The sequence below is a fragment of the Pristiophorus japonicus genome, chromosome 3 (genome assembly GCF_044704955.1).
Source record: "Pristiophorus japonicus isolate sPriJap1 chromosome 3, sPriJap1.hap1, whole genome shotgun sequence".
In the NCBI taxonomy this organism is placed as follows: domain Eukaryota; kingdom Metazoa; phylum Chordata; class Chondrichthyes; family Pristiophoridae; genus Pristiophorus; species Pristiophorus japonicus.
In genome coordinates this window covers 41,074,991-41,099,497 of record NC_091979.1, presented here as the reverse complement: position 1 = coordinate 41,099,497, position 24,507 = coordinate 41,074,991, and the positions used below count along the sequence as shown (strand labels likewise).

Below are 24,507 nucleotides of genomic sequence, written 5' to 3'. Positions count from 1 at the left end.
TAAGCCGTTTCACCGACGCAAAGATGAAATGTCCATCCAGTCGGATTGTCTCTTATGGGGTAATCACATGGTTTTGTCAAAAAAAAGCAGGGAAACGTTTATACGCGACCGACACAATACCCACCCAGGCATAGTCATGATGAAGGCTATAGGCAGGTCGCATGTTTGGTGGCCCGGCATTGACTCGGACTTAGAGTCATGCGTACACCAGTGCAACACGTGCTCACAATTGAGCAATGCACCATGGGAGGCTCCATTGAGTCTGTGGTCATGGCCCTCCAAGTAGATTTTGCTGGCCCCATTCTCAAAGATGTTTTTAGTTGTAGTGGATGCTTACTCTTAATGGATTGAATGCGTGATCATGTCATCCAGCACATCCACTGCCACCATTGAAAGCCTCTGGGCTATGTTCGCCACCCATGGCTTGCCCAACGTCCTTGTCAGTGACAATAGACTGCGTTTCACCAGCTCGGCATTCAACGAGTTTATGACCTGCAATGGCATCAAGCATGTCAGGTCTGCCCCGTTTAAGCCCGCATCCAACGGTCAAGCGGAACAGGCAGGCCAAACTATCAAGCAGAGCTTGAAACACGTGACGGAACGCTCCTTGCAGACCCGCTTATATCAGGTTCTGCTCAGCTACTGGATGCGACCCCACTCGCTCACTGGGGATCCCCCTGCAGAATTGTTAATGATGAGAGGACTCAAAACCAGGCTCTCCTTAGTCCACCCGGATCGAAATGATGATGGGGAAACCCGGCGTCACCGGCAAAACATGAGCCAAGATCGCACGGCTGTATCATTGATGGTAACGACCCTGTGTTTGTCCTTAATTACGGTCATGGTCCTAAATGGGTCGCTGGCACTGTCTTGGCCAAGAGGGGAATAGAGTGTTTATAGTCAAACTATTGAATGGACAAATGTGCAGAAGGCATTTGGATCAGACCAAACTACGGTTCACTGACAAGCAGGAACAACCTGAAGTGGACATCACCATCATCAATCCACCAACACACACTCAACCAGCAATCGACCTCGCTGTCAATCAAGAGGATGAACCCACCATTCCCAATAGCCCTGTCAGACCAGCCGCGCCGCAGTGCAGCAATGGTCCGACCAACTCACCCATGCCAGAGTTTGAACTCAGACGATCAACCAGGGAGCGTAGGGCCCTGGATCATCGCAACTTGTAAATAATTTGTATCAAAGACTTTGGCGGGGAGTGATGTTATGTATGTAAACCATTGTAACTGTGTAAGACTTGCCACCGGAGGGCGCAACTGTTGGAGGCCCAAGGGTCACCTGCACACCTCGTGCAAGTGAGTATAAAAGGTTGTCTGCTATGCTGCTTAGCCACTCTGGAGTTATATTAAAGAGACTAAGGTCACATCAGTTTTAGCTCACAGTACTCAGTCTTGTGGAGTTCTTCCATACTTAACAGGTATTACTACAGCCCTGTAGATCATGAGCTTGGTGGCAGATTTGAGGGCCTGGTCTTCCAGCACTCTTTTCCTCAGGTGGCCGAAGGCTGCACTGGTGCATTGGAGGCGGTGTTCAATTTTGTCGGCAATATCTGCTCTTGTTGATCAGAGGCTCTCGAGATATGGGAAATGGTCCACATTGTCCAGGGACACACTGTGGATCTTGATGACTGGGGGGGCAGTGCTGAGCCGCGGGAACAGGTTGGTGGAGGACTTTGTCTTATGGATGTTTAGCGTAAGGTCCATGCTTTCATATGCCTCAGTAAATATGTTGACAATGACTTGGAGTTCAGCCTCTGTATCTGCGCAGACGCAGATGGCGTCCGCATACTGTAGCTTGACGACAGAGGTTGGGGTGGTCTTGGACCTGGCCTGGAGATGACGAAGTTTGAACAGCTTCCCACTGGTTCTGTAGTTTAGTTCCACTCCAGCAGGGAGCTTGTTGATTGTGAGGTGGAGCATGGCAGCGAGGAAGATTGAGAAGAGGGTTTGGGTGTATGATACAGCCCTGTTTGACCCTGGTCTGGGCATGGATTGGGTCTGTAACGGATCCGTTGGTAAGGATCACGGCCTGCATGTCGTCATGGAGGAGGCGGAGGATGGTGACGAACTTTTGGGGGCATCTGAAACGGAGGAGGACGCTGCATAGAGCCTCGCAGTGGACGGTGTCAAAGGCCTTTGTAAGTTCGAAGAAGGCCATGTATAAGGCTGGTGCTTTTTCCTGCAGTTGTCGCGCTGCAAAAATCATGTCTATTGTGCTCTGAAGAGGACAAAATCTGCATTATGACTCTGGGAGAAGTTCCTCGGCCACAGGGAGAAGACGTTTGAGGAGGACTCGAGCGATGACTTTCCCAGTGGCTGATAACAGGGAGATTCCTCTGTAGTTACCGCAGTCGGTCTTGTCCCATTTTCAAAAAATGGTCACGATCACTGCATCTCTGAGATCTCCCGGCATGCTCTCCTCCCTCCAGATGAGAGAGATGAGGTCATGTATTCGCGCCAGTAGTGGCTCTCCGCAATACTTCAGTGCCTCGGCAGAAATTTCATCCGCTCCCGAAGCCTTGTTGTTTTTAAGCTGTTTTATGGCTTTTTCTACCTCGTGCAATGTTGATGTTTTACTGAGTGGTGGCGAGTAGATGGAGTCGAGAACACTTGAGTCAAAGGCAGAGTTTCGGTTGAGGAGATCTTCGAAGTGCTCCTTCCAGCGGGCCCTGACTGCCTCGGTGTCTTTGAGTGTTTCCCCATTCTTGGCCAGCATTGGGATGGGGCCTTGGGTGTTTGGACCGTAGGTGGCCTTGACTGCAATGAAGAATCCTCGCACGTTATGGCTGTCAGCCAGCTGCTGTGTCTCCTGTGCTTTCTCCATCCACTACCTGTTCTTTAGGTCCCGGGTTTTTTGTTGGACCTCAGCCTTGAGGCATCTGTAATGCTGCTTTGCTGCTCCGGAGTTGCGTTGTTGCTTACGGCTCAGAAATGCCCTGCGTTTTTGATCTATTAGCTCTTGGATCTCCTGATCATTCTCATCAAGCCAATCCTGGTGTTTCCTGGTCGAGTGACCGAGCGTCTCTTTGTAGGCATTGATTTTGGAGGCCTGGAGGGTAGACCAAATGTTGTGGGCATTCTGCATCTCGGGGTCATTAGGGCACGCCAGGTTAGCTGTGAGGCGCTGACTGTATAGGGCCACTTCCAGGTTGTGCAGGTGTTCGGTGGTGTCACGACCGGTGATCAGGATGTCGTCTTGAAACACAACGGTGCGTGGAACCGATTTCAGCAGACTCTCCATGTTCCTCTGGAAGATGGCAGCCGAGCGAATCCCAAAAGGGCACATGTGGTATATAAACAGTCCTTTGTGCGTGTTGATGCATGTCAATCTTTTCGAAGATTCAGCCAGCTCCTTTGTCATGTAAGCGCAGGTTAGGTCCAACTTGGTGAACAACTTCCCCTCCGCTAAAGTTGCTCACCACGTGCTGGAGGAGAAGAGGCCAGGTCACCAGTGGGGAAGGAGAGATCCAGTCATCGCTAAAGGAGGAGGAGAGGCCAACCACCATCGCAGAGTAGGAGGAGACCTGGTCGCCATTGTGGAAATGGTCACCAGTGGAGAAGGAGAGGTCCAGCTGTCGCTGAAGGGGAGGAGAGGCCCAGACACCGTCGTGGAGGAGAGGCCCAGTCGACATTGGAGGGGGCCCAATCGCCGCTGGAGGGGGCCCGGTCGATGTTAGAGGGGACCTGGTCGCCGTTGGGGGGGGGGGGGCCCGATCGCCACTGGAAGGGTGGAGGCGCGATCGCCTGGTCGGAGGCTTGCCGGGCGTCGTTGAGGATAAGGTGGGGTAACTGAGTCGACGTCGAAGGGGGGAAGAGGTCCTGGTCCAGGGCCCGGTTGCAGGAGGCTGGGTCGTCGGCGCCGATGGGTGGTGTGGAGGTTTGAGGAAAGTCTGAGGTAGACTGAACTTGTCAGGATTGGGGTTTAAGGTAAAGATTTAAGAGAATGCACCCACTATTAGGGCCTATTGGGGCTAGGGGAAGTTTAGACAGTGGGAGGCGGGGAGGTTGAGTGTGGAAAGTTATCGGATGGCAGAAGATGGAAGTTGATTTGGCAGGGGAGCACCCGAGGGAGCTGCCACCCGGCGGCCATCTTATGCCCTAACATAACCCTCTCCTACAGCACTAGTTAATCTACCTGCAAGGACATTGGTCCCAGTTCATGTGCAACCCAGTTCATGTGCAACCCATCTGGCTTGTACAGGTCCCTTCTGCCCAGAACTGGTCCCAATGCCCCAAGAATCAGAAGCCATCCCTCCTGCACGACTTCTCCGGTCTCGCAGATGTTGTGTATCTGTAAAGCATGCACTCCCATGTTCCGCCACCAGGAAGTGCATCCCCTGAAGTACCAAGGGATCCCAGCATTCCTTGAGAGCACTCCTGCCCCGAAGGCCTGTTCCTCACTCTGGAGTGTCTTATTAAAGACTGAGGTCACTGTTACTTTAACCTCCCTGTGTGCAGCCTTATTTGTGTTAGGAGCACAATAACTGCCAACGAGAATACGAATCCAATGCAAAGATGCAGCAAACTGGGCATCCTGAAGAAGTTCTCGGAGGGTGAGGACTGGAAAGCCTATGTCGAACGGCTAGACCAGTACTTTGTAGCCAATGAGCTAGACGGAGAAGGAAGCGCTGCAAAAAGGAGAGTGGTCCTCCTCACGGTCTGCGGGCCACCGACCTACAGCCTCATGAAGAATCTTCTGGCTCCGGTGAAACCCACAGATAAGTCGTATGAGGAGCTGTGTACACTGGTTCGGGAGCATCTTAACACGAGGGAGAGCGTGCTGATGGCGAGGTATCGGTTCTACACGTGCCAGCGATCTGAAGGTCAGGAAGTGGCGAGCTACGTCGCCGAGCCAAGGTGACTTGCAGGACAATGTGAGTTTGATGGCTACCTGGAGCAAATGCTCAGACTTTTTTATACTGGGCATTGGCCACGCGACCATCCTACGAAAAGTTTTGACTGTAGAGACACCGACCTTCAGTAAGGCCATTGCGATAGCACAGGCGTTTATGTCCACCAGTGATAACACCAAACAAATCTCTCAGCACACAAGTGCTAACAATGTTCATAAATTAACTGGAACTGTTTGCGAGCAGAAATGTACAGGGCAGAAACCACGAGTCTGCAAATGCCAGCAGGCCTCAGGTGACCCAGATGACTGAGTCTACAACAAAGGATGAATGCAAGGCAATTCACACCTTGTTGGCATTGTGAAGGCTTCCATTCAGCCTATTCATGCCGCTTCAAAGGGTATGTTTGCAAGAGCTGTGGAACAATGGGGCACCTCCAACGAGCTTGCAGACGAGCTGCGAGCTCTGCAAAACCTGCTAACCACCACGTGGCAGAGGAAGATCGGTCCATGGTGGATCAAAGCAATTTCAAGCCTCAGAGAGGAGGCAGATGCTGAAGTACACGGGGTGCACACATGTTTGACAAAATGTCCACCTATAATGCTAAATGTAAAATTGAATGGCTTACCCGTAGCCATGGAACTGGACACTGGCGCTAGCCAATCCATCATGAGTAAAAAGATGTTTGAGAGACTGGTGCAACAAGGCACTCAGACCAGTCCTGAGCCCCATCCACACGAAACTGAGAATGTACACCAAAGAAGTTATCACTGTCCTGGGTAGCGCCATGGTCAAAGTCACCTACGAGGGCACGGTGCACGAACTGCCACTCTGGATTGTCCCAGGCGATGACCCCACACTGTTTGGAAGGAGCTGGCTGGGCAAAACCCGCTGGGACTGGGATGACATCCGAGTGCTATCACATGTCGATGGTTCTTAACAAATTTCCTTCCCTTTTTGAGCCAGGCATTGGAAACTTTTCCGGGCCGACGGTGCGGATCCATTTGGTCCCAGAGGCACGACCCATTCATCACAAGGCGCGAGCAGTACCTCACATGATTAGTGAGAGAGTGGAAATCGAGCTGGACAGGCCGCAACGCGAGGGCATCATCTCCCCAGTGGAATTCAGCGAGTGGGCCAGCCCGATTGTTCCAGTACTCAAAAGTAATGGCACGGTCAGGATTTGCGGCGATTATAAAGTAACTATTAATCGTTTCTCGCTACAGGACCAATACCCGCTACCTAAGGCAGACGACCTTTTTGCGATGCTGGCAGGAGGCAAGACGTTCACCAAGCTCGACCTGACTTCGGCCTACATGACGTAGGGGCTGGAGGAGTCTTCGAAGGGCCTCACCTGCATCAACATGCACAAGGGACTGTTCATCAACAATAGATGCCCGTTTGGAATTCGGGCAGCTGCAGCGATCTTCCAGAGAAACATGGAGAGCCTTCACAAGTCGGTACCACGCACGGTGGTTTTTCAGGACGACATATTGGTCATGGGTCGGGTCACCGTCGAGCACCTACAAAACCTGGAGGAGGTCCTCCAGCGACTGGATCGCATAGGGCTGCAGGGGAAGAGGTCGAAATGCATCTTCATGGCAACAGAAGTGGAGTTTTTAGGGAGAAAGATCGCGGCGGATGGCATTCGGCCCACAGACCCCAAGACAGAGGCTATCAGGAACGCGCCCAGGCCACAGAACATCACGGAGCTGCGGTCGTTCCTGGGACTCCTCAACTATTTTGGTAACTTCCTACCGGGGTTAAGCACCCTCTTAGAGCCCCTACATGTGTTATTGCGTAAAGGTGAGAACTGGGTATAGGAAAAAAAAACAAGTGCTTTCTTTTGAGAAAGCCAGAAACATTTTATGCTCCAACAAGCTGCTTGTATTGTATAGCCCATGTAAAAGACTTGTGTTAGCATGTTATGCGTCGTCGTATGGAGTCGGGTGTGTATTAGAACAAGCTAACGTTACGGGGAAGTTGCAACCTGTCGCCTATGTCTCCAGGAGTTTTTCTAAGGCCGAGAGGGCCTACAGCATGATTGAGAAAGAGGCATTAGCATGTGTGCTCGGGGTAAAGAAAATGCATCAGTGCCTGTTTGGCCTCAAATTTGAGCTGGAAACCGATCACAAGCCCCTCATAGCCCTGTTCGCTGAAACAAGGGGATAAATACTAATGCCTTAGCCCGCATACAAAGGTGGGCACTCACGCTATCAGCGTATAACTACACCATCTGCCACAGGCCAGGCACCGAGAACTGTGCGGATGCGCTGTCGGCTACCATTGCCCACCACGGGGGTGGAAATGGCGCAGCCTGCAAACTTGTTGATGGTGGCGCAGCCGGCAGACTTGTTGATGGTCATGGAAGTGTTTGAAAACGATAAATCACCTGTCATGGCCCACCAGATTAGGACTTGGACCAGCCAAGATCCTCTGCTGTCCCTAGTAAAAAGAAACTGTGTACTGCATGGGAGCTGGGCCAGCATCCCCGTTGAAATGCAAGAGCTAATCAAGCTTTTCCAGCGGCCAAAGGACGAGCTGTCCATTCAGGCAGACTCCCTGTTGTGGGGTAACCGCGTAGTGCTACCCAAAAAGGGCAGGGAGACGTTCATCTCGGATCTCCACAGCACACCCGGGTATAATAATGATGAAAGCGATAGCCGGATCCTACGTGTGGTGGCCCGGTATCGACTCTGAGTCCTGCATATGGCAATGCAGCGTTTGTGCTCAGTTGAGCAACGCGCCCAGAGAGGCACCACTAAGTTTGTGGTCCTGGCCCTCCAGACCATGGTCAAGGATCCATGTCGACTATATGGGCCCGTTTCTCGGTAAAATACTCCAGGTGTGACCTCACAATACCCTGTACAGTTGTAGCAGGACTTCTCTGCTTTTATACTCTATCCCCCTTGCAATAAAGGCCAACATTCCATTTGCTTTCCTGATTACTTGCTGTACATTCTTGTGTTTCATGCACAAGGACCCCCAGGTCCCTCTGTACTGCAGCATTTTGCAATTTTTCTCCATTTAAATTATAATTTGCTTTTCTATTATTCTGCAAAAGTTGATAAGCTCACATTTTCCCACATTATACTCCATCTGCCAAATTTTTGCCCGCTCACTTAACCTGTCTATATCCCTTTGCAGATTTTGTGTGTCCACCTCGCAATTTGCTTTCCCACCCATCTTTGTATCATCAGCAAACTTGGCTACATTACACTCAGTCCCTTCATCCAAGTCATTAATATAGATTGTAAATAGTTGAAGACCCAGCATCGATCCCTGTGGCACCCCACTAGTCACTGTTTGCCAACCGGAAAATGACCCATTTATCCCGACTCTCTGTTTTCTGTTAGTTAACCAATCCTCTATCCATGCTAATATATTACTCCCAACCTCGTGAACTTTTATCCTGTGCAGTAACCTTTTATGTCATCATCATAGGCTGTCCCTCGGAACCGAGGAAGACTTGCTTCCATTCCTAAAGTGAGTTCTTTGGTGGCCGAACAGCCCAATACGAGAGCCACAGATTTCGTCACAGGTGGGACAGATAGTCGTTGAGGGAAGGGATGGGTGGGACTGGTTTGCCGCACACTCTTTCCGCTGCCTGCACTTGATTTCTCCATGCTCTCGGCGTTGAGACTTGAAGTGTTCAGCACCCTCCCGGATGCACTTCCTCCACTTAGGGCAGGGAAAATGGAGTATGAGAAGAAGCTTGCAGGGAACATTAAGACGGATTGCAAAAGTTTCTATAGATATGTAAAGAGAAAAAGGTTAGTAAAGACAAACGTAGGTCCCCTGCAGTCAGAATCAGGGGAAGTCATAACGGGGAACAAAGAAATGGCGGACCAATTGAACAAGTACTTTGGTTCGGTATTCACGAAGGAGGACACGAACAACCTTCCGGTTATAAAAGGGGTCGGGGGGGTCTAGTAAGGAGGAGGAACTGAGGGAAATCCTTATTAGCCGGGAAATTGTGTTGGGGAAATTGATGGGATTGAAGGCCGATAAATCCCCAGGGCCTGATGGACTGCATCCCAGAGTACTTAAGGAGGTGGCCTTGGAAATAGCGGATGCGTTGACAGTCATTTTCCAACATTCCATTGACTCTGGATCAGTTCCTATGGAGTGGAGGGTAGCCAATGTAACCCCACTTTTTTAAAAAAAGGAGGGAGAGAGAAAACAGGGAATTATAGACCGGTCAGCCTGACATCGGTAGTGGGTAAAATGATGGAATCAATTATTAAGGATGTCATAGCAGTGCATTTGGAAAGAGGTGACATGATAGGTACAAGTCAGCATGGATTTGTGAAAGGGAAATCATGCTTGACAAATCTTCTGGAATTTTTTGAGGATGTTTCCAGTAAAGTGGACAAGGGAGAACCAGTTGATGTGGTATATTTGGACTTTCAGAAGGCGTTCGACAAGGTCCCACACAAGAGATTGATGTGCAAAGTTAGAGCACATGGGATTGGGGGTAGTGTACTGACATGGATTGAGAACTGGTTGTCAGACAGGAAGCAAAGAGTAGGAGTAAATGGGTACTTTTCAGAATGGCAGGCAGTGACTAGTGGGGTACCGCAAGGTTCTGTGCTGGGGCCCCAGCTGTTTACACTGTACATTAATGATTTAGATGAGGGGATTAAATGTATCTCCAAATTTGCGGATGACACTAAGTTGGGTGGCAGTGTGAGCTGCGAGGAGGATGCTGTGAGGCTGCAGAACGACTTGGATAGGTTAGGTGAGTGGGCAAATGCATGGCAGATGAAGTATAATGTGGATAAATGTGAGGTTATCCACTTTGGTGGTAAAAACAGAGAGACAGACTATTATCTGAATGGTGACAGATTAGGAAAAGGGGAGGTGCAAAGAGACCTGGGTGTCATGGTACATCAGTCATTGAAGGTTGGCATGCAGGTGCAGCAGGCGGTGAAGAAAGCAAATGGCATGTTGGCCTTCATAGCAAGGGGATTTAAGTACAGGGGCAGGGAGGTGTTGCTACAGTTGTACAGGGCATTGGTGAGGCCACACCTGGAGTATTGTGTACAGTTTTGGTCTTCTAACCTGAGGAAGGACATTCTTGCTATTGAGAGAGTGCAGCGAAGGTTCACCAGACTGATTCCCGGGATGGCAGGACTGACCTATCAAGAAAGACTGGATCAACTGGGCTTGTATTCACTGGAGTTCAGAAGAATGAGAGGGGACCTCATAGAAACATTTAAAATTCTGACGGGGTTAGACAGGTTAGATGCAGGAAGAATGTTCCCAATGTTGGGGAAGTCCAGAACCAGAGGTCACAGTCTAAGGATAAGAGGTAAGCCATTTAGGACCGAGATGAGGAGGAACTTCTTCACCCAGAGAGTGGTGAACCTGTGGAATTCTCTACCACAGAAAGTTGTTGAGGCCAATTCACTAAATATATTCCAAAAGGAGTTAGATGAGGTCCTTACTACTAGGGGGATCAAGGGGTATGGCGAGAAAGCAGGAATGGGGTACTGAAGTTGAATGTTCAGCCATGAACTCATTGAATGGCGGTGCAGGCTAGAAGGGCCGAATGGCCTACTCCTGCACCTATTTTCTATGTTTCTATGTTTGGCCAGGGACTCCCAGATGTCAGTGGGGATGTCGCACTTTATCAGGGAGGCTTTGAGGGTGTCCTTGTATGTGGCACCTCATTGACTGCCTTCTGGAAATCCAAATACACCATATCCATTGGTTCCCCCTTATCCATCCTGCTCGTTACATCCTCAAAGAACTTCAGCAAATTTGTCAAACATGATTTCCCTTTCATAAAACCATGCTAACTCTGCTTAATTGAATTATGCTTTTCCAAATATCCCACTACTGCTTCCTTAATAATGGACTCCAGCATTTTCCCAACGACAAATGTTAGGCTAACTGGTCTATAGTTTCCTGCTTTTTGTCTGCCTCCTTTTTTAAATAGGGGTGTTACATTTGTGGTTTTCCAATCCGCTGGGACGGCCCAGAATCCAGGAAATTTTGGTAGATTACAACCAATGCATGCACTATCTCTGCAGCTGCTTCTTTTAAGACCCTAGGATGTTAGCCATCAGGTCGAGGGAACTTGACCGACTTTAGTCCCATTATTTTATCGAGTACTATTCTTTAGTGATAGTGATTGTATGAAGTTCCTCCCTCCCTATAGACACTTGATTATCCACTATTGGGATGTTTTTAGTGTCTTCTACAGTGAAGACCGATACAAAATATTTGTTCAACGTCTCTGCCATTGCACTGTTCTCCATTATTAATTCCCTAGTCTTATCCTCTAGGGGACCAACATTTACTTTAGCCAATCTTTTCCTTTTTATGTACCTGTAGAAACTTTTACTATCTGTGTTTACATTCCGTACTAATTTACTTTCATAATCTATCTTCCCTCTCTATCATTTTTTTTTAGTCGTTCTTTGCTGGCTTTTAAAAGCTTCCCAATCCTCTGACATCCCACATTGTATGCCCTTGTTTTCAATTTGATACCATCCCTTATTTCCTTAGTTAGCCATGGATGGCTACAATGTCGGAAAATGTGAGGTCATCTACCTTGGGGGGAAAAAAAACAGTAAAAGAGAATATTATTTGAATGGGGAGAAATTACAACATGCTGAGGTGCAGAGGGACCTGGGGGTCCTTGTGCATGAATCCCAAAAAGTTAGTTTGCAGGTGCAGCAGGTAATCAGGAAGGCGAATGGAATGTTGGCCTTCATTGCGAGAGAGATGGAGTACAAAAGCAGGGAGGTCCTGCTGCAACTGTACAGAGTATTGGTGAGGCCGCACCTGGAGTACTGCATGCAGTTTTGGTCACCTTACTTAAGGAAGGATATACTAGCCTTGGAGGGGGTACAGATACGATTCACTAGGCTGATTCCGGAGATGAGGGGGTTACCTTATGATGATAGATTGAGTAGACTGGGTCTTTACTCGTTGAAGTTCAGAAGGATGAGGGGTGATCTTATAGAAATATTTAAAATAATGAAAGGGATAGACAAGATAGAGGCAGAGAGGTTGTTTCCACTGGTCGGGGAGACTAGAACTAGGGGGCACAGCCTCAAAATATGGGGGAGCCAATTTAAAACAGAGTTGAGAAGGAATTTCTTCTAGAGGGTTGTGAATCTGTGGAATTCTCTGCCCAAGGAAGCAGTTGAGGCTAGCTCATTGAATGTATTCAAATCACAGATAGATTTTTAACCAATAAGGGAATTAAGGGTTATGGGGAGCGGGCGGGTAAGTGGAGCTGAGTCCATGATCTTGTTGAATGGCGGAGCAGGCTCGAGGGGCTAGATGGCCCACTCCTGTTCCTAATTCTTATGATCTTAAGCCTGAACCAAAGAGCTCTGATGTGAGAAAGGTAGATAGTTTAATATAGTTTAGAATCTTACCAGCTCAGGCATGATGGGCCAAATGGCTTCCTTCTGCGTTTTATGATTCTATGAATCTGCAGAAGATAAAGATACGCAGCGTCAGAGGAAATGTATTAGCATGGATAGAGAATTGGCTGGCTAACAGAAAGCAGAGAGTCGGGATAAATGGGTCCTTTTCGGGTTGGAAATCGGTGGTTAGTGGTGTGCCACAGGGATCGGTGCTGGGACCACAACTGTTTACAATATACATAGATGACCTGGAAGAGGGGACAGAGTGTTGTGTAACAAAATTTGCAGATGACACAAAGATTAGTGGAAAAGCGGGTTGTGTAGAGGACACAGAGAGGCTGCAAAGAGATTTAGATAGGTTTAGCGAATGGGCTAAGGTTTGGCAGATGGAATACAATGTCAGAAAGTGTGAGGTCATCTACCTTGGGGGGGAAAAAAACAGTAAAAGGGAATATTATTTGAATGGGGAGAAATTACAACATGCTGTGGTGCAGAGGGACCTGGGGCTCCTTGTGCATGAAACTCTTCTTGTGCATGAATCCCAAAAAGTTAGTTTGCAGGTGCAGCAGGTAATCAGGAAGGCGAATGGAATATTGGCCTTCATTGCGAGAGGGATGGAGTACAAAAGCAGTGAGGTCCTGCTGCAACTGTACAGGGTATTGGTGAGGCCGCACCTGGAGTACTGCGTGCAGTTTTGGTCACCTTACTTAAGGAAGGATATACTAGCTTTGGAGGGGGTACAGAGACGATTCACTCGGCTGATTCCAGAGATGAGGGCGTTACCTTATGATGATAGATTGAGTAGACTGGGTCTTTACTCATTGGAGTTCAGAAGGATGAGGGGTGATCTTATAGAAACATTTAAAATAATGAAAGGGATAGACAAGATCGAGGCAGAGAGGTTGTTTCCACTGGTCGGGGAGACTAGAACTAGGGGGCACAGCCTCAAAATACGGGGGAACCAATTTCCAACCGAGTTGAGAAGGAATTTCTTCTCCCAGAGGGTTGTGAATCTGTGGAATTCTCTGCCCAAGGAAGCAGTTGAGGCTAGCTCATTGAATGTATTCAACTCACAGATAGATAGATTTTTAACCAATAAGGGAATTAAGGGTTACGGGGAGCGGGCGGGTAAGTGGAGCTGAGTCCATGGCCAGATCAGCCATGATTTTGTTGAATGGCGGAGCAGGCTTGAGGGGCTAGATGGCCTACTCCTGTTGCTAATTCTTCTGTTCTTATGTTATGTTCATTCTGTTCATGTACTTTTATTTGAAGGTTAAAGTTGCAATCTTGAAATACATCGAGAGGCTGGCTCGGCAGATGGACCCAGCAGATTTTGTTAATTCCAGTGAGACCCGCCTTGCCGTTTCCCGAATCATAACCTGGACAACTGAACCAAAGAGCTCTGATGTGAGAAAGGTAGGTAGTTTAACATAGTTTAGAATCTTATTAGCTCAGGCATGATGGGCCAAATGGCTTTCTTCTGTGTTTTATGATTCTATGAATCAAAAACACAGTTGGTTTCCCACTCACCCCTATGTTGCCTTGATGCTATGGTTGTACCCCAACCTCATGACAGCAGTGTAATTCACTAAAAAAAAATCTTTTTTTTTTTAATGTCCTCTCTGCTTTATCTTGGTATTTTAGTTGTGCTTTGCTATTCCTTGTTGCCTCGTAAAAATTAATTTGCACAACAAGTAGTTTGTGTTTAAGTTAATATTAGCTCAATTAATCATTTTAAATCTTTGAGATATAGATTTTTTGCGAGCCAAGAGTATTAAGGGATTTTGGAGTTGGGATACAGATCAGCCATGATATAAATGAATGGCGGGACAGGCTTGAGGGGCTGAATGGCCTACTCCTGTTCCTATTTGTCCTTATTGGATGGCTGTAACCTCTTTGTTTATGTATGCATGTATTTATTTATTTATTTACAGATGGGTAGTGAGGTGCACATATCAGTGCATTGAATCATTATGGATAGGTCTCTTGAGATGAGGTTGTCATATATGGATATGGGTTTATTGTGGTTGTTTATGTACTGTAGCTAAACATGTCTACATCTCAGCTGCTGCAGTCAAAGCTATGATGTCAGCTTATTAACCAAACCGGTAGAAATTAGGGGTAGTAGGTTATGCTCCTCTGATAAAATCAATAAAGGCTGACCCCTCACGGTTTCTGTCCTTGAATGCGTGTCTATAACGAAAATCAGATTAGCTCATTTAATAGAATAAGCTGAACAAAGTGTTACTTAATAATTACAAAAATATTTAATTCTGTGAAGTACTATTTTGGCTTTGATTTTGAGTTTTTGGCCATTTCTAAAACAGTTAATAGAACAATAAAAACAACCTGTATTTATATAGCACCTTGAACAGTGAAATGTCCCAAGGTGCTTCACAGGAGTATTATGCGATTAAAAATTTAACATCGAGTCGCATAAGTAGAAATTAGCGCAGGTGACCAAAAGCTTGGTCAAAGAGGTATATTTTAAGGAGTATCTTGAAGGAGGAAAGAGAGGTAGAGGTTTAGGCAGCGAGTTCCAGAGCTTTGGGGCCTAGGCAACAAGGCACGGCCACCAATGGTTGAGCGATTTTAATCAGGGATGCTCAGGAGGACAGAATTAGAGGAGCGCAGACATCTCAGGGTGGGGGGGGCTGGGCGTTTGTGGGGCTGGAGGAGATAAGAGATGGGGAGGGGCGAGGCCCTGGAGGGATTTGAAAACAAGGATGAGAGTTTTGAAATCGAGGCATTGCTTAACCAGAAGGCAATGTAGGTCAGTGAGCACAGGGGTGACAGGTAAATGGGACTTGGTGTGAGTTAGGACACGGGCAGCCGAGTTTTGGATCATCTCTAGTTGCATGGGAGACCAGCCAGGAGTGCATTGGAATAGTAAAGTCTAGAGATAACGAAGGCATGGATGAGGGTTTCAGCAACAGATGAGCTGATGCAAGGGCAGAGATGGGCGGTGTTACGGAGGTGGATATAGACGTTCTTAGTTATGCTACGGATATATAGCCGAAAGCTTGTTTCAGGGTCAAATATGACCCCCAAGGTTGCGGGGAGAGGGATGGAGTTTGACCAGGGAACGGAATTTGTGGCGGGGACCAAAAACAATGGCTTCAGTCTTCCCAATCTTCAATAAGACAAAATTTCTGCTCATTCGGAACTGGACGTCAGACAAAGCAGTGTGACAATTCAGACACCATGGAGGGGTCGAGAGAAGTAGTAGTAAGATAGAGCTGGGTGTCATCAGCGTACATGTGGAAACTGACGACGTGTTTGCGGATTATGTCGCCAAGGAATAACGTGTAGATGAGAAATAGGAGGGAGCCAAGGATAGATCCTTGGGGGACACCAGAGGTAACAATGCGAGGAGGGAAGACAAGCCATTGCAAATGATTCTCATGCAATGAGAAACTATTGCACAGGAATATACAAACGGTGTGAAGTGAACTTAACCCATTTTTCAATATTCAGTACTTTTCACCCCTCTAATTTTTAATAAGGTTGTTGTAGTTTGCCATATTTTAAAGGAATTCCCGCTCACCTCACCTGTTCCACCTTTTCTATGGTCAGACATGTATCTAATATTCAGAGTCTCCAATTACACTACTGAAAAATACAACTAAATATAATTTCCATTTGTCTGATGTGAACTGTGCACTTTCTACCTGGACATAAGACACTTAATTTAGTTCTGGAGAGCGTAGGTGTAGGTTGGCAAAAGCCGTGGCTTAAGGACCCCCCAGGTGTGCATTATGGTACTGCTGGGGTTTAACCTACCAAAACCACACAGGGCATGAGTGAATTTCCAACTGCTTGTCCTTTTGGGACGATCCTATCGATCCTAAGTCAGGCTAGCTGCTCAGTTATCTGTTTTACATAATTGGTGCCGATAATGATGCAATCTGTGTGTGCGATCATTCTTTCTAAATTGTTTAATATTTCTCAGATGAAGATTATCCAGATACAGACTGACTATTGGGCTATGGCTAATGTAAAACATAATCAGTAAACCATAGAGTTCACATGCTTCCAAATAAATTGCAGCAATAAGATTATTTTAATTGATTTGACCTTTTGGTTACTCAAGTCCATTTTCTCAGCAGGAGTTCCTTATCAAGTGCATATATTTGAGCTTTGTGCATTGGTTGGATTACTCTGGAATGTGACGTGAAATGTCTTCGGTTCCCATTCAACCCTGAAGAGATGATTTTACAAAGTAGTGAATATATACTTTATACCGAAGAATTTTTTTGCTTCCCTGTACTTTCGGATGGTATTTTTTCCTATTTAGGCGCCCCCCCCCCCCCCCCCCCCCCCCCCCCCCATGCCCTGTAGGATGCATTATAATCTAAACAATATGGGGTTTGGCTAACAAATGAACTGCAGTTCTTTGAGGCAATGATCGACCTCGTTGATGGTCGAAATTCTGTGGATGTGGTCATATTTAGATTTCAGCAAGGATTTAAATACGGTGCCATGCAAGCGATTAGTCCTCAAGGTAGGAAGCAACAGAAATAAAGCTCTTGGTGAATTGAAAAATGGCTAAATCAGAGAAAGCAAAGGATGATTGTGAATGGAGTCACTGCCAGGGTGTTGAGGATCAATGCTAGGCTGGGGACAGAAAGGAAGGCAGGAAGGGTTTCATGTTTGCAGGTAATACCAAATTAATGTAGTGGGGTGGGGGGTGCTGTTTAACACAATAGGAAACGGGTAAACTGAATACAAAGGGATTTGGATAGATTGGGAAGGTGGACTGATGACTGGCAAATTACATTTAATGTCGACAAATGCAAGATAATGGGGGTAATATATTAACATGGATAGAGGATTAGCTAACTAACAGAAAACAGAGAGTCGGGATAAATGGGTCATTTTCAGGTTGGCAAACAGTGACCAGTGGGGTGTCGCAGGAGTCGGTGCTGGGTCCTCAACTATTTACAATCTATATTAATTACTTGGATGAAGGGACCGAGTGTAATGTAGCCAAGTTTGTTGATGATACAAAGATGGGTGGGAAAGCAAATTGTGAGGAGGACACACAAAATCTGCAATGGGATATAGACAGGCTAAGTGAGTGGGCAAAAATTTGGCAGATGGAGTATATTGTGGGAAAATGTGAGGTTATCCACTTTGGCAGAAATAATAGAAAAGCAAATTATAATTTAAATGGAGAAAAATTGCAGGGTGCTGTAGTACAGAGGGACCTGGGGGTCCTTGTGCATGAAACACATAGTTTGTATGCAGGTATAGCAAGTAATCAGGAAGGCAGATAGAATGTTGGCCTTTATTGCCAGCGGTTAAGAGTATAAAAGCAGAGAAATCCTGCTACAACTGTACAGGGTATTGGTGAGGCCACACCTGGAGCACTGCGTACAGTTTTGGTCTCCGTATTTAAGGAAGGATATATTTGCATTGGAGGCGGTTCAGAGAAGGTTCACTGGGTTGATTCCGGAGATAAGGGGGTTGACCTATGAGGATAGGTTGGGCCTATACTCATTGGAGTTCAGAAGAATGAGAGGTGATCTTATTGAAACATATAAGATAATGAGGGGGCTTGACAAGGTGGATGCAGAGAGGATATTTCCACTCAGGAAAAACTAAAACTAGGGAACATATCTCAGAATAAGGGGCCGCCCATTTAAAACTGAGATGAGGAGAAATTTCTTCTGAGGGTTGTAAATCTATGGAATTCTCTGCCCCAGAGAGCTGTGGAGGCTGGGTCATTGAATATATTTTAAGGTGGAGATAGACAGATTTTTAAGCGATAAGGGAGTAAAGGATTATAGGGAGCGGGCAGGGAAGTGGAGCTGAGTCCATGATAAGATCAGCTATGATATTGAATGGTGGAGTGGGCTTGAGGGGCCAAATGGCCTACTCCTGCTTCTATTTCTTATGTTCTTATAAGACTAAGGAAGATAAACAACCAGTCGCACTACCTGTATTACCTAAATACTCTAGGTTACAGGACCCAAAACTAGAGGGATCCTAAGCATTGATGGAAAGCTCACTGAAGCCAGCGACAACAGTAAGGAAAGCAAACCAGATAGAACACATTCCAGGAGGTGCAAAATAACTGACAGCCACACCTGCGTGACTGTGTAAAATTCTGGGCGCCATACTGCTGCAAGAATATCCAGGCACTGACGGAAATGCAGAAAGGAAGAGCCAGACTAATAACCTAGTTTAAGGCAAAGGATCTCTGAGGAGAGGTTGAAGAGATTGCTTCTTAAGAAGAAAACGCTCGGGCACAATACTGTTCAAGTATGTAAGATTGTTAAGGGAATAGAAAAATTGACCCTATTTGAGATGGTCACATACTCTCGAATAGGGGACACAGGCTCAGCTTAGACAGGGGAAGGTGCACAGTTAGTTTAGATTTAGCTAATTTACATAGAGGATGAGTGGAATGGATTGCCCACAGTGGCAGATGCTATAGAAAAACTTAAAGGAGAATTGGATAGATACTTGTGGTACTGGGCAATTGAGAAGACTTAATTTTTGGGCTGGACCGAGGGACTTCAGAGATTTATCTTGGTCCTGTACTTTCTTTTGTTCCTATTTAATAGGGTAAACAGTCATCCTATTTCTAGACCTTTGTCACTATTTCTCTTAAGCCAGCAACTCACTTTTTAAAAATTCGTTTATGGGATGTGGAAGTCGAGGGCAAGGCCAACATTTATTGCCCATCCCTAATTGCCCTTGAGAAGGCGGTGGTAAGCTGCTGCCTTGAACCGCTGTAGTCCATGTGGTGAAGATACTCCCATAGTATACTTTGTAGTGGTAAGCATGGTGGATACAGCTTAAATTGGCTAAGTTTTCCCTGTGCTTTAACATCATGGGCCTGTGGAGGTTAAATAACTATATATGGTTGTTTGGAGATTCATGACTATCAACCTGTTTCCTAGTAATCTGCCATTGAATGTTAGCACACCAGTGCTTTGAGCTACTAGATTGTACCAGTGAAAAAAATTGCTTCAAGGATAATATAGGTTAGTATCAGTACTCATCTAGAAAGATAACTTTTTTCTGATTTTAAAGATGTAATTAAGAACCCCAGGGTGGATTTGTAAAAAGCAAGCTGTGTCTTTGACGAAATGACTAAGTGCATTGATGTAATGCAATGGACACTGTGGATAAGGTGCCTCAAAGAAGGCTTGTTGATTAAATTAAGGCGTGCAGCATAAAATGGATTGTTGTAGCATGATGGGAAGTTGGTTAAAGGACTGAAAACAGAAAGTAGTGCATAATGGATTTTTTTTGTATTGGCAGAATGTAAACAGTGATGTCCTTTAGGGTTCAGATATAACCAGTACTCTTAAGTATGTGTGTGTGCAACACAGAAGTTTGGTTAATTGTGAAAATGACAGTAAGTGACTTCGAGTGAATGTAGTAAATTGGGCAGACAGATGTCAGCTGAAATTTAATGCAGAGAAATGTGATGTAATACATTTTGGGAGAGGGAATAGAGAGAGAATAGCTGCATTAAATGATGAAACTTTAAAGGGCATAAAGGAGCAGACAGACTTGGGGGTTCAGATACATATATTTTTAAAATAAGGAGCTAAGTTGATAAAGTGTAAATGTATACATAAGGGATTCTAGAATTTGTAAATGAGCCCGTACAGATGCAAAGAGATAAATTATTGGCTAAACTGCATTAAAAATATTGTATGTCAAAGCCATACTGCGTGCGCGCAGAAGAAATTTGTTACATTTTCAGGGATAAGAAGCTTGAGCTTGTCTAGTCTCTAACCATTCGAACAATGGAGATTAAGAGATGATCTGATAGAGACATATTCAAAATTGAGAGGTTCTGATGCAGTTCAGAGAAGATTCACAAGGTTGATTCCTGAGATGAAGGGGGTTGTCATGTGAAGAAAGGTTGAGCAGGTTGGGCCTATGCTCACTGGAGTTTATAAGACTTAGAGGTGATCTTATTGAAACATATAAGATTCTGAGGGGGCTTGACAGGGTAGATGCAGAGAGGATGTTTCCCCTCGTGGGGAAATCTAGAACTAGGGGGCATTGTTTCAGAATAAGGGGTCGCCCATTTAAAACGGAAATGAGGAGGAATTTCTTCTGAGGGTCGTGAATCTTTGGAATTCTCTACCTCAAAGAGCTGTGGAGGCTGGGTTGTTGAATGCATTTGATTTTTGACAGATTTTTGAAAGATAAGGGAGTCGGGGGTTATGAGGAGCGGGCGGGGAAGTGGAGCTGAGTCCAAGATCAGATCAGCCATGATCTTTTGAATGACAGAGCAGGCTCGACGGGCCAAATGGCCTACTCCTGCTCTGATTACGTTATGTAAAAACTATTTCCACTGGTTATTGAATCAGCAATGAGAGGGATAAATTTATGATCAAAAGAAGGAATGGAATGATTAGGAGATTTTTTTTTTTTTACAGAGGCTTGTTGGGACATGGAATGTCCTATCATGGGCAGTGATGGAAATAGAATCCATAATGCTATTTTTAAAAAAAGTAGATTCATTTTTTAAAAGAACATTTCCAGGAATAGGTCAAGAAGCTCAATGTGTTGCAAAATTCTATGATTGCCTATGTACAAATCATAGATTTTTATATTTTAATTCAAGGATATGCTTTGTGCAAGATATGATGGGTATTGACCTAAGAATGCAGAAGTGAAAAGAGGCCATTGTCCATCTACCTTGACATGGTTGTTCAGGTCTTCCTTCAGGAAGGATAGTGACCATTCACTCTGCAGTGTTTTGATGACTTTGATAAAAGGCTGGTCTAGGGAAATCAGAATTTCCCTGCATCTGTCAGAAGTCATGGGTTAATGGTTTGCCCCTATATGCAAAAGGAAGGAACTCTATATAAATGCCACCTGCTAAAAGAGTGAAACTTTGAACTTTATAATTAAAACAATATAAAGGGAAAAGGGATTTTTATACAAGCTTTGAGATTTTATATATATTCTATGGAAGATTTATTTATCCCACATGACTTAATGCATTGTTCCTTAACAAAATGTATATGCCTTAAAAACAATAAATTGGTCTCTTAACAGCATATCCATAAAAGTGTATGTGTAGATATACATGAACACTGGGCAATCTCCCACGGCATTGCATAGGAGAAGTCCAGAGCAAGTGTGGTCTTCAGGTGAAGCGGGATTAGAAGTCTGGATAATTGGACCAGGATGTGCTGATGTAACTCAGTCTCCATTTTAAAGTCATGCATTCTATCCTTGTATTAGCATTCTAAATTCCTATGTCCACATTTCTAATGGGAATTACCAAATGCAAATTTGTCAAGTGCGCCATTATAGCATAGGACATAAGAATTTATACTAGAAAAGTTCACTGGAACTGCATGCTTTTTAATATTTTTGATATATTGATGTATATCAATTTTGCAACTGTGCCCACTTCTTGGAGGAACATTAATACCTGTGCCATAATTTTGTCATGCCTGTGTCCTTTCTTGCATCTCATGTTTGGATAACACCTGCTTATAATAACAGTAAGCAAAATTATCCATTCTTAACATTCTAATTTACTCATCAGTCCTCCCACCATAGGTGGCACAGTTATTCTCCCAAATTGCATCTACTTCCTTTTAAGTGGCATTGCAAGTAAGTTAAGTTTCAGTTTTACTTCCATTGCTTTTAAAATGGTGAAGTTTCAGATTTTATTGTAAGTGCATAAAAATCAAGGCATTAAATTGCTGGCTACTTTCCTCTTTCACCTTGTCTGAGGTTTATATTGTGCGCCAGGCTGTGTGTAAAAGTGCCCAATTTTTTCCTTAAATGTTTTGGTCCTCCTGTTCAGCCTTGTAAGGAAATTCCCTGGCGGAATTTATTTTTTAATTCTGACCCTCCCTCAACTGACCTAGAACACTTATTTTTAGGTTGTTTCAGTACGCCTGCCCCTATATCTGCGGGCATACCAAGCACTGCAGGGCCCTTCAGTATCATGAAACCTACTCCCCAAAGTATTTGGGGAAAATCCCAGAATACCATATAATAAAATGGACTTTTGACTTATTTGGTCACTAAATCAGTGGCCCTAATATTATGCCCTACATGAGACAACATCCTTATTGAGCAATGCCAAAGGAGATCTGTATGTATTTTTAAACATCACTCTTGGCAGTGGAATAATCACTTGTATGCTGGTGATAGTGATTCGGTTTTATAAGAGAGTATGTACACACCAAGTTACATTGTCAGTTTTAAAACCCTTTCAGTAAGTATTTGTCATGTAACATCTTTAAATCTATTGGGTGTTTTTATTGCTTTAAAAAAAGGTTTACAGCAGCATGCTATCCGAATCAGCTTGATGTTTACAGTGGGGAACTCTGCTTTCTGCAATTAACTTCACTGTCAAGTTTACTGAAACTCACTGAAGCACTAAGTTCTGAATGTCATGACTTTGTTGAACTGTATTATTTTTTTCCCTCTGGATAACTCTCTTTTAACACTTCGCGTTCACTACTCCAAAAGAACAATTTGCATTTATATGGTGTCTTTATTGTAAATAACATTCCAAGATCCTTCACAAATGGGAAACGGTAGAGGAATAAACACTGAGCCATGGAGGAAGATGTTAGGGGATGATCATTGCCTTGGTCAAACAGGTGGCTGTTCAGGTTTTTTTTTAAGGAGATGGAGAATGTAAGGGTTTTAGGGAGGGAGTTACAGAATTAAAGCTCTGCTAGCAATGATGAAGCCAGGGAGAGGGATGCACAAATGGAGAGTGGAGATTTAAAAAAACTGCAGGAGGGTAAAAAAGTTGTAAAGATAGGATGAGGTAGTGGAGGATTTGAAGACTAAGACAAGGATTTTAAATTTAATAGCCTAGATATTGCAGTCAGTGACGAAGGAACGGCGCTTGCTGTTCACCTCATTGACAACTGCCCACAAAGTTTTTGTGGGTTTTAGAACGCAGACTTGCTCTAATCTACTGTCTGTTTGAGCATGGCGCTATCTGCAGGGCATCTGTGGCATTTGCGAGGAGGGCAAGGAACAGCGAGACTCTTCAACCAATCAGATTGAAGAATCCTCACTGAGACACGCAATCTCTAAGCTAGGAAGTATAAAGCAGGAAATATAAATTCGACTTAAATGATGTCAGAAAGCAAAATAAAGATTGGGGAAACACATATGGGGTTACAGAGCGAGGCAAGAGATGGACAGAAAAAGTGGGAAAAAATTAACTTAAAAAAAAAAATCTTCCAACACAAATTTTCTTCTGAAGGAATGAGATTTCACATTTATAAAATTAAATTTTCAGGGTTAGAGTGGCAGTTCAGCAGTAATTATCACTTACCAGCTGCTTTTTAAAAAAAAAAAACTCTCTCACTCCTGAATGCACCAACCCTAACTTTTTCAGCTGTTTTCAGTGTGTTCCTAGTGGACAATTTCCCCAAGTTCAAGCCATTGCATTCATTTCCGTGCGAGGTTTGCAACAGCGCATCCTGTGGAGTAGCAGCTTGTCTCTGACACCAACTTTCGGATTTGGGCAGTTTAACTGCACATGTGCGAATGCCAGAAGTTGCTGTCCGATTTACTGTTATAACGGTGAGTGCTGTTAGCCTCATCTTTATTCTTATCGCAAAATCCAGCGTCATATGTTGGGATACAGTTAGCCAGTTTAGATCAGTAATGACTAGCGGGATGGACAAGTGGGACTTGGTGCAAAACAGAACACAGGTGACTGCAGTTTGGACAAGTTGAGAGTTTTAGAAGGCAGTGTATGGGAGGCCAGTAAAGGAAACATTGGAGAAATCAAGTCTTGAGGTGACAAAAGCACCGATAAGTATTTTTAGCAGTGAAAGGGCTGAGGTAGAGGCAGATGTGGGCATTTTTGCAATGGTGGAAATAAGTACCCTTGGTGATAGGTTGATGGTTGTTGAGTTTGAAGCACGTTTGTGGGCCGAACAGAGTGCCAAGGTTTTATGTGGTCTGGTTCAGCCAGAGAAGGGGATTAAATCAGTTGCAAAAGAGAGAGGTTTACACTGGGGCTGTAAACCATGTTCAATTGGAGCAAGTTGTGACTTGTGACTCATTAAAGACTTGATGTCAGACATGTAGTCTCTAAGCATAGGGGGTGAGAGTTGTAGTGGAGAGTTAGAGCTGGATGTCTTCAAAGTACATCCACAGCATAATCTATGGAAACTGACCCCGTGCCGGTAGATGATACTGCTGAGGACACCATGAGTGCAGGGTAGCAATAGGGGAAATGATACCCAGAATGTGACCGGAAGGAACAGAGCG

The 24,507-nt window shown here is 45.1% G+C and overlaps 1 protein-coding gene across 6 annotated transcripts in view; it reads left to right on the top strand.

Moving 5' to 3' along the window:
• Window positions 1–24,507, top strand: part of clasp1a (cytoplasmic linker associated protein 1a) — a 426,315-nt gene that overhangs the window by 316,180 nt on the left and 85,628 nt on the right. For 5 of the 6 annotated variants that reach the window (XM_070875296.1, XM_070875295.1, XM_070875293.1 and 2 more), the window contains one exon: window positions 13,534–13,677. In XM_070875296.1, coding sequence (XP_070731397.1) covers window positions 13,534–13,677 — 144 coding nt within the window. The remainder of the gene's footprint in view (window positions 1–13,533; window positions 13,678–24,507) is intronic. The other variant, XM_070875292.1, reaches the window with a different exon arrangement.